General features: G+C 40.1%; 1 protein-coding gene across 1 annotated transcript; it reads right to left on the minus strand.

The window, feature by feature from the left end:
• Positions 1-319: 319 nt before the first annotated feature.
• Positions 320-9,387, minus strand: fgf19 (fibroblast growth factor 19). Its single transcript, XM_028587528.1, has 3 exons — positions 9,177-9,387; positions 8,948-9,051; positions 320-640 (listed from the first exon to the last, which is right to left on the minus strand). Exons 1-3 carry the CDS (start codon positions 9,385-9,387, stop codon positions 320-322), a joined length of 636 nt encoding a protein of 211 aa, XP_028443329.1.
• Between the last annotated feature and the right edge of the window lie 1,552 nt (positions 9,388-10,939).

Here is a 10,939-nt window from a genome sequence, read left to right on the forward strand (position 1 = left end):
CCAGTCCGGGGTCAAACACATCCCTCCCTGTGTGCCATAGGCTGTTTTGGGGAGAGGAAGACTGAGCACACTCTGGGTGTTTGTTCAGTAAATGAAAAGGTTGTTACTGACAACTGTAGGACACTGCACTTATATTCTGTTCAGTCATGTCTGACTGGACAGTGCTGGCAGGATGTCGCAGCTACCTTTCTGGGTGTAGGCTGGCTGAACATGCAGTCAGTTGCTGCAACATGCAGGGAGAAATGTGCGTTTTCGGGCATCAGACAAAGTAGAACACCCCCAGGACACATCCATTTCCTGGTGTCTCGGAGATACTGTCTCATCGCTTGTGGAAGCTGGGACTGTGAATGATCTGAGAGAGCTTTCCAAATGAGTCCATCGTGTCCACAGGTTCTTCCGTTTGGGCTGCGCTCTGTCTTGGCTCATCAGGGGTGTCCAGTCCAGGGGATGAGGTGTAATCCAGGGTGCCGATCCTGGGGAGGAACTGGGCCAGAGCTGGTACACCTCTGTCTCGACCCTGCAGCCTCTGCCGGTGGTTTCCCAGACTGAGCAGGGCTCTGTGTCTGTCAGAGACGTAGATGTTGTACCCGTCTGGCAAAATCTGCTCTCTGAAGGTGCAGTCATCTCTGCTGTAGGTGTGCTGGAAATAATGGGACAAGTTAACATATAAAATAATCATGTTCTATAAATAATAAAATACTAGTTTTTAAAAGTTTTTAAATTACACTTCCCTGTGAGGAAATTACCCCAATGGAAATTACCCTGATCGTGTTTTCTTTGGTGTACTAATCTACCAGCAGTAGACTTTCCTCCTTTTCCTTTTCCTCCCCAGTTTTCTTTTCGTTTCCATTTCAGCCAAGTTTCCTCCCTATGCATATATTTAAATATATTTGATTGATGTTAGTTGTTCGTATTAAAGGTGTTGTAGGTAGGATTGTGAAGATCCAGGACTTAGCCAAAGAATTTGAACATCGACAACTTCTCAGTCCCTCCCCCTTTCTGCTGAAGCCCAAACTAAGCCCCTCCCCCCACGAGGGAGAATGAATGCGTGTGCATGAGCAGTGATTGAAACGCAGTTAGACACCCCCCCGTGGCCCTGATTGGAGGATCTGAACAGGGAGCGGTGCCTTTTTGCAAATCGCACTACAGGCTGTAGGTGGTGCCAGAGGAGCTGGATTTTTTTTTAAATTACTGCCTAGTAATGTAGTTCTACTCAAACATAGGGTCAGTTTCAGCAAATATGGCAGAAAGTTAATTTTATAAGAATCTATTAAATACTTCACACAGATAAGATTACCTTGTAATTGTTTTGCATGACACTGGAACAACCATGAGCATACAGACACGTTTGCCCAAGGATGAACCACATGTACATCATAGTGAACACCATTTAAACACTTTTTGTGCTTACACAGCATGAGACATCTATTTCAGCTGGAACAGTTTACTCTTAAACTACACCTTTTATGGCACGTGCTCCTAATAGATTCCCAAAATTCTGGCTCCAATTCCTCTGTGTGACAGTTGTGCCCATTCTAAGCTAGGTTTTACTGTGAGACCATATCATCTTAAACTGACTGGTCTCTAGAAAGTCCTTAGAATAGATAAGATACATTCAAACGTCTGCATGCACACATACCAAACCTATCAGTAATCAGAGGTGCAGTGCAATGTGCCCCTCTGTGCTTCTGTTGGAGCAGTCGCCCACTCATAGTCTAATAAGCACGGTGTCTGTCCCCCGGCTCAGATCGGTTAAATCAAAGGTAAACAAAAGATTTATACTTAACAACCTAATTGGAATTAAAACAACTGCAACGATAGAACAAAATAGGAAAATTAGATATGGACTATTAAATATTAGATCTCTGTCTTCTAAAGCAGTATTGGTAAACGATTTGAGATCAGATAATAAAATTGATTTATTTTGTCTTACTGAAACCTGGCTGGGCCATGAAGAATATGTCAGTCTAAATGAAGCCACTCCTCCCAGTCATATTAATACTCAAATTCCTAGAGGCTCAGGCCGAGGAGGGGGAGTTGCAGCCATTTTTGATTCAAGCCTGTTAATTAATCCTAAACCTAAACTAAATTATAACTCGTTTGAGAGTTTTGTTCTTAATCTTCAACATCCAAAATGGAAAACATTACAGCCAATTACATTCGTTATTTACAGGGCTCCAGGTCCGTATTCTGAATTTTTATCTGAATTCTCAGAGTTTTTATCATGTTAAGTCCTTAAATCAGACCAAGTACTTATTGTAGGTGATTTTAATATCCATGTGGACGTTGACAATGATAGCCTCAGTACTGCTTTCAACTCATTAGATTCAATTGGTTTCAGTCAGAGTGTGCACATGGTGACGCACTGTTTTAACCACACCCTCGACCTTGTGCTGGCATATGGTATTGAAATTGAGGATTTAATAATATTGCCGCAGAATTATCAGATCATTCTTTAATTATTTTCAAATTCTTACTACCTGACTATACTAAATTAGATAAAAGCTTCTACACTAGATGCCTATCTGACAGTGCTATAGCTAAATTTAAGGAAGATATTCCAACAGCATTTGACTCTATGTCATGCCTTAACATAACATAGGACCTTTATGTTAACCTCAGTCCCTCTCAAATTGATATATTTCATTCCCCTCAAAAAGAAGATGATGAAGTAAAGGAAACTAGCACCTTGGTATAACTCCCAAACTTGCAAATTAAAACAAATCTCGCGAAACCTCAAAAGTAAATGGCGTTCCACCAAAGTGGAAGAATCTCGTTTGGATTGGCAAGAAAGTCTCAAAACCTATAGGAAGTCCCTAAGAAAGGCCAGATCAGACTATTACTCATCACTAATAGAAGAAAATAAGAACAACCCAAGGTTTCTTTTCAGCACTGTAGCCAGGCTGACAGATAGCCACAGCTCTACTGAGCCATCTATTCCTCTAGCTCTGAGTAGTGATGACTTCATGAGCTTCTTTAATGATAAAATTATAACAATTAGAGATAGAATCTATCACCTTTTGCCATCAACTTCTAACAGTTCACCTTTAAACGCAGGAACGCTAGAAAGAATGACTATTCCCGACATATACTTAGACTGCTTTTATCCTATAGACCTTCAACAATTAATGTTAAAGATATCCTCAGCTAAGCCATCTACCTGTCTCTTAGACCCATCCCAACAAGACTACTCAAAGAAGCGTTACCCGTGGTTAACACTTCATTACTAGATATGATCAATATGTCCTTATTAACAGGTTATGTAGCACAGTCATTGAAAATAGCTGTGATAAAACCTCTTCTGAAAAAACCCACCCTCAATCCTGAGGTCTTAGCAAACTATAGACCTATATCTAACCTTCCCTTTCTCTCCAAGATCCTTGAGAAGGTAGTCGCTAACCAACTATGTGATTTTCTACATAGCAATAGTTCATTTGATGACTTTCAATCAGGATTTAGAAAGAATCATAGCACAGAGACAGCACTGGTGAAAATTAATAACGACCTTCTAACTGTTGCAGACAAAGGACTTGTCTCTATTCTTGTTTTACTAGATCTTAGTGCTGCATTCAACAATATTGACCATACATCCTGTTACAGAGATTGGAACATTTAGCTGGTTTAAATCCTATTTCTCTGATCGATCTCAATTTGTTAATGTTAATGATAAGTCCTCCAAGTACGCTAAAGTTAGCCATGGCGTTCCACAAGGCTCAGTGCTTGGACCTATTCTATTCTCCTTATATATGCTTCCTCTTGGTAATATTATTAGGAAACACTCAATTAACTTTCACTGTTATGCGGATGACACCCAATTATACTTGTCACTCAAAACAGACGAAACCAGTCAGGTAGCTAAACTTCAAGCGTGCATTAAAGATATAAAATCCTGGATGACCTATAATTTTCTGATGTTAAACTCTAACAAAACTGAAGTGTGCTGGGCCCTAAACACCTCCGAGCCTCATTATCTAAAGACATAGCTACTCTGGATGGTATTGCCCTGGCCTCCAGCACTACTGTCAGAAATCTAGGGGTTATTTTTGATCAGGATATATCCTTTAACGGCCATCTAAAACAAACCTCAAGAACAGCCTTTTTTCATCTTCGTAACATTGCCAAAATTAGGAATATCCTGTATCAAAACGATGCTGAAAAACTAGTCCATGCATTCGTTACTTCCAGGCTGGACTATTGTAATTCCCTACTGTCAGGTTGCTCAAATAAGTCCCTTAAGACTCTCCAACTGATCCAGAATGCTACAGCGCGTGTTCTCACAAGAACTAAGAAAAGAGATCATATTTCTCCTGTATTAGCTTCTCTGCATTGGCTTCCTGTAAAATCCAGGATTGAATTTAAAATCCTTCTCCTGACCTACAAAGCTCTAAATGGTCAAGCACCATCATATTTAGAAGAGCTCCTAATACCTTATTGTCCCACTAGAGCACTGCGCTCCCAGAATGCAGAGTTACTTGTGGTACCTAGAGTCTCTAAAAGTAGAATGGGAGCCAGAGCCTTCAGTTATCCTCTCCTATGGAACCAGCTCCCAATCTGGGTTCGGGGGGCAGAAACTGTCACCGCATTTAAGAATGAACTTAAAACTCTACTATTTGATAAAGCTTATAGTTAGGGAGTGAGGAGTTGCAGCGTCCACCTAACAAGGCCCACATGCTTCTCTTCATAGTCGTTAGATTAATAATATAACAAAAGTAGAGGGAGGCAGGCCAGCACAACCCGATTCGGCAGGGGAGAGTTTCAAGCCTGAACAGGCTACCTCTCCTTATGACCTGTCTCTAATAGTTACGCTGTTACAGTTCTAGACTGCTGGGGGACTTCCTTCCTCTCCTCTCCCTTTCTATTACCATTTGTGTGCATCCCGTCCCAGAAATGCTTGTTATTAATCCTAGATTCTGGGGAGTTTACTCCCCGGAGTCCTCATGTTTTTTCACCCAGCGTATTTTTTTCCTTGGAGAATGTTGGCACCAAGATCTTGGTTGCAGCTGTCGCCGTGGTCCTGCTGCACTCCCTGCTAAGCTATGCGGTGCCCTGCAATGTCATGCTGCGTCCTGCTGAACCCTGCTGCTTCCTGCTACGTCCATCCATGCTCTGCTGGGCCACGCTACTTCCTTTAACGCCCTGCAGCGCACTGATATGACATAAACTACTACGACTACCATTTGAAGTCACTGTTCCATTATTAATGTGACTATTACTGCCACTGTTCATCACATCCCCAACCGGCACCGTCAAACACCGCCTACCAAGAGCCTGGGTCTGTCCAAGGTTTCTTCCCAAGAGGGAGTTTTTCCTTGCCACTGTCGCACTGCTTGCTCTTGAGGGAATTACTGTAATTGTTGGGGCTTTGTAAATTATAGAGTGTAGTCTAGACCTACTCTATCTGTAAAGTGTCTCAAGATAACTTGTGTTATGATTGGATACTATAAATAAAATTGAATTGAATTGAAAAGGAACATGCCGACTTATTGGGAATTTAGCTTATTCACCGTAACCCCCAGAGTTAGACAAGTCGATACATACCCTTCTCATATCAGTGCGTGCTGTAAGGCTGTCTGACGCCGCCAGTGGCATCAGGCTAGCACAGAACATGCAGGTGAATGGTTCCAGTAATCCTACTGCTCCGAATTGTGACAAAATAATGCCAACATGTTCCTATTTACATGTTTTGATTTGTAGAGTCACAGCGTGTACAAAAAACAACGTAACATGAGACGATGAGATGTCTTCTAACCGTAAACAAACTGGGAACTATATTCTCAGACAGGTTGCTGCAAAGCAAATCATTCCGCCCAAGTACTATATTCTTCCGCCAGTCATAACAGATGCAAATAATGTGAAAATCCCAAATGTAAAAAATTATCATTTGACAAAAAGTGATTGTTGTCTACCTTACATGCAAATGAAATTGATGAGATGAAATTAATTGTACACAAACACACCACCCAGGCTTTTGGGCTCTCCAGCACATTGTTTTGTTGCCAGCACGTTTCTCCGGCCATTATGCTTTCTGTAGCGGCTTCCCCAGCAGGCCGAGTCAGGCTCCCTGCTTCACCCACCCGGTCCACATCGCCTAATACTACCTGGATGTGTGACGGCTACACAAAAAAAAAGGGGTCACACCACATCTCTAGATGAGCCGCAGCCGAGTCGCGCCTGATTGAACTGTGCTTTCACAAGTGTTACAGATGTTTTTAAAGTGACTATATGTAACTTTTAAATGTTTCCATCTGATGATCATAAATGACCTGTAACAGCAAACCATACTTACAGTGAAAAGAACGCCCTCAGGTATGTAATATGTCTATTATATTCATTAAATAACTTTATAATGCGCAATGTGGTTGTACGTCAGTACATTAAATTACGTCACCCTTCCATTTAGCGCAGAGGTTTTAATCCTTTTAGTCAGTGTTTGTGTTGACCTACAATTTTTCTTCCCTTGTCCCCCTGTACTTGTGTAAAGCGTCCTTGCGTTATATAAATCTAAGTTATTATTATGTTGGTTGCAACCTGCTAGGGACTGCAGATGAAAATTAGCCTGTATGGCTAAATCTGGCACATTTACATGTTGGACTCTAGCCTAGAAATCTAGATGCACCCTAGCGGCAGCAAATGTAATTTGCAGCCAGGGTCAATCTACAAACTCTTCGTTGGCTTGTGAACTGAAAAAACCAAACTTTGGCCGGGCCAATCACATTGTGTATAGAGTCGGTGGGTGGGCTTATGGCTGCTGCTGCTGGCGAACAGCAGTCTTTCGAATCGGCTTTGGCCGCGACTCTGAAAGACTTGGAGTTAAGCTTTTCTTCGAGAAAAGAATGGCACTGAAGTCATTCTTAAAAAAGGAAGATGTGTTCGGAGTTTTGCCGACCGGATACTTCAAAAGTTTAATCTATCAACTAGCTCTGCTACCTTCTTCGTTGTTCTGCTTGGTTGTAGTGCTTTCCTATTGCGTGCAGTGGGAGTTTGACAGACAACCGTTTATCCTGCCCATCGGATTGAGCCCTGCCAATGGTGAGTTGCACCATTGGCAGCATCTTGATGTGGGTCTGGCTTGTCAGGCTAGTTGGACTCTGTACTCATGTTGATTAATGTGCGTTGTCCCTTTTAAATAAAAAAATAAAATAAAAATAATAACATATTCTTAATGCTTTGGCTCATGACACAGTGACACTGACACCCAGTTTAGCTCACGATACATCCAAAGTAGGCTAAGTTACCGTAAGTTAATGTAATGATGCATCTGTAACGTATTCTCTTATTGTAAATTAATGATTTTCTGTCTGAGCAAAATATTCATTGCAACTATATGACCTCCATGTAACGCTAACTCCTAGACCTTTATGACAGCAGGTGTGGTAAAAACACTACCGGGTTTGTCAAAAGGGGTTGCTAGAATCAACACAAACTGAAAGTTACATATACCCACTTTAAGAAACAACAAATTCACAAGGCCCTTTACCTATGCCATATGATAAAACTGCCCGTGACCGCACAGTACAAGTTCTGCTTTTAAATGTCTAGTTAAAGAGAGACATTATCTGCACAATGTACATCAAGGTGGACATTTCAACTCTAATATAATGCTGGATAGTTTAATAAATAATAATGAATCATATTGTAATTGTGATAATTTGTGAGTATAATCTGAGTTACGAATTTGCCTTAACAGTTGCTCTTAAAGGTTACTGTTACACTAAGCTGTAAGTCACTGAATAAATGTGTCAGAGGGGGTTTCCACATTTGGCTCGTTTGGAGCATTTGGCCAATCTTGCAATGGCAATTTTTTCTTTTTCTTTTTCTTTTTCTTCACTCTTACTATTATGTTAATAATAGGCTTAATACAGCTATGAGTGAAGCTGATTCTATTCACTTTTATCCAGACAGCTTACAAAGTAGTTCAGACAGCTAAATTAAACATAAATAGAATGGCATGTCAGTGGTTTACATTAGGATTGCATGAATGGAGGTTTTTAGATAGAAGGCCCCTTTTATCGGAAAACATACGTAAATGGTTCTGCAAGTTCTTCGACAGTTGTTTACTTTGACCAAAGAAAGCCAGTCAGAGGCCAAGGTTGTTGTTGCTGCTGCTGGGTCTTTTCATTCAGGTTTTCACTTTGCAAACACATCCTACCCTGCACCACACTGGACAAAGGTTGATGAACTGGTCGTCTGTCTCTCTGAATGAATGACTGGCTAGCAGTGTTTTCTGAACAGGGAAGCTGATTAGCAACATAATACAAAGCAGCAGGTTACCTCAGGTCATTAGTGCCTGTAGACATATTTATGAAAGATTACTATTGTTGTACTTTTACTGTTTGTAACAATAGTTAATAGCAAGCAATAAGTAAAAATGTGAGATTCAACGACAGTAAATAATGACACTATGAAATAAAACTGAACTCCAATAAAACTGTGGTAACAGGAATGACAAAGTCACATTAATGATAAGCCATTAATACAGCTATCAAATATCAAGTAATTCAATTATTTTCATAATAGATCTATATTTTACTATATTTATTTGTGTAACTAATTCATTAGATTCATGTTCTTTTTTAAAACTTAAATTATGTGTGTAAAATCTCAATATTCAATACTCAAGTTATTCTAATTTGTTTGCAGTTGTAAAATGCTACATCTGAACATACACCACAACACTAACATTTTAGAAACAGTGTTTGTGTTAGGATTGTACACTTTACTATCAGATAATATTATCAATTTGATTACTATCTAGCCAAATTATTATCACTCTGCAGTGGTAATTGACCACTATGGACAAAATGATCTTTCACCTCACCTTACCATTTAAGTAATTCTAACAGTAAATGTGACTTTTCATAATTTTCGCTTTTGCAACTTGAATTTTCACATGATTAATAAACAATAGGTGTAGAAATACAAGGACCTTGTCATATGAAATCCTTACCGATGAGTACAGTCTTCCATCGGCTTCTATGCAGAGAAACTGTGCGGTTGCTACTCCTCTGATGACAACACAGCCTGGACCCACTGCACGGATCTCCAGAAGGCCTGCGAGTTCAAATGTTCATCAGAGTGAAAAACCCCACCAAGCCTACTCAGTCATTAGTGTGATTTACCAACAAGCATAACAGTTTGCAGCGTGGCAAGACTGTGTTTTAAAATGCATGACTTACTGTATGGAGTTTGGTGCGCAGAGCCGTGGATCTGTCCATCCCCACTGATCAGTAGGTGCAGTCCCGGCCTGGCAGCATACAGGTGCCTGAGCCGGACCATCTGGCCCCAGCTGTGGGCAATGTGGGGGCCCTGGTCCGTTAGGGGCATGCAAACTACTCCAACAGCAAAAAACATATTGGCAATGGATACGGTGAAAACGAGCAGAAGCATGATTTGTTAAATCCTCTGTAAGGGCTCTGTTGCTGCTCCCTCCAGTTGGCAGTGTGAAGTAAGTTAGTCTCATCCAAACCCAGTCTTTTAAAAGTGGCCCTTATCAGCAGCAGATAACCTTCTTTCCCAAATCCAGTTCCCAGAAGCAGACCACAACACACCCCTGTATGACATCAAACTGAGTCATTGCTCTCCATTGGCCCTAGACGAGCCCTGACGCGAGCCCCTGTCATGTCTATGCGTACTTCATAAAATACGACTCATGACATTTTCTAAAGTGGCAGGAAACCTTTTTTAATTCGGCATACATATATAACAACAGAATTACATTGTGACTCTTACTAACGTCATCCTGGTGAGGAAGTATTGTGGGAGAATGCATGAATTTCAAATTCAGAAACTTCATTTTGCTGCGTGGGAAATAATTTGCATGCAGAATGTTCCAGAAGACACTAATGATTTAGTCAAGGTCATAACTTGTTGCTTTTTTGTGAATAAGTGAGGAAACAAACACTTTTACACAGGAGTTTGGCATAAACTGTCAATGCAAAACACGACTCGTATTGGGGCTGCACCTGCTGCCCCAGGGGCCTCATGGGACTTATACCTATTCTAACTACTGTACCACTACTAGACATGTATGTGTATGAATGTAATGAATGCAGGTCCATCAACATTTACCACCAGAATTGTATTATTATTGCTATTATTAGTATTATTAGTATTATTATTATTATTATTATTATTAGTCATAGTGTTGGTGTTAATAGTAGAAGCAGCAGTGCTGTGGTGGACTTCAGCTAAGTACATTTACTCAGGACTGTATTTCAGTAAGCCTATAAATCTGAGGTAGGCCTACTTAGAATATTATATTTTACATCCAAAACGTGATGAGATTTTAAAATATGTTGCACTGTTGTAGATCAGCTCCACCTCTATTGTTTGAGTGTTGAACCTCTTGTTTGCTTTTTCCTTTGTTGTTTTTATTAGTTCATTAAGTTGTATTTTATATTTATATTCTTACCTTCCATTTTAACTGTGTATTTTACTTAATGTTTCACAGAATAGCACATTGTAACCATGGTTTTAAAAGGTGCTTTATAAATAAAGTTTACTACATCTCCACCAACAATAATAGTACAACAGCTACTTCTATTTCTCTTAAATGCTGCTGATGGCAGCAGCTACTGACATGTTGCTTGAGTGAATACTACTATTGATCGACGTGCAATGGTGTTTATTCTTGTCTGCTCTTATGTGATTGGTTGATTGCAAAATTGAATTGCCCTTAGGGATAAATTAAGTTGTTTGAGTTGAATTGAAGTTTTTGCTTATGATATTTACATATTTTTACTTCAGTAACTTTTTCAATGCAGTACTTGTACTTGCAGTGGATGTAAATACAATGTGCTTTGACATTGTGGTTTTGCTACTTTTACAGAGTAAAGGGTCTGAATACTTCCTCTCCCACTGTACCGTAGTAGTAGTAGTAGTAGTAGTATCTCAAACACAGTGTCATACAATGTGCTTTATCAGGTCTTAGATCAATGTC

The sequence above is a fragment of the Perca flavescens genome, chromosome 1 (genome assembly GCF_004354835.1).
Source record: "Perca flavescens isolate YP-PL-M2 chromosome 1, PFLA_1.0, whole genome shotgun sequence".
NCBI lineage: Eukaryota > Metazoa > Chordata > Actinopteri > Perciformes > Percidae > Perca > Perca flavescens.

Excerpts from the sequence above, each read along its gene's own strand:
- fgf19 (XM_028587528.1), bottom strand. The coding sequence starts at position 9,387 with ATGCTTCTGCTCGTTTTCACCGTATCCATTGCCAATATGTTTTTTGCT. Across the intron at positions 9,052-9,176 it reads TGCGCACCAAACTCCATACA|GCCTTCTGGAGATCCGTGCA; the intron begins GTAAGTCATGCA and ends TTGAACTCGCAG. Across the intron at positions 641-8,947 it reads ATGGAAGACTGTACTCATCG|CACACCTACAGCAGAGATGA; the intron begins GTAAGGATTTCA and ends CATTATTTCCAG.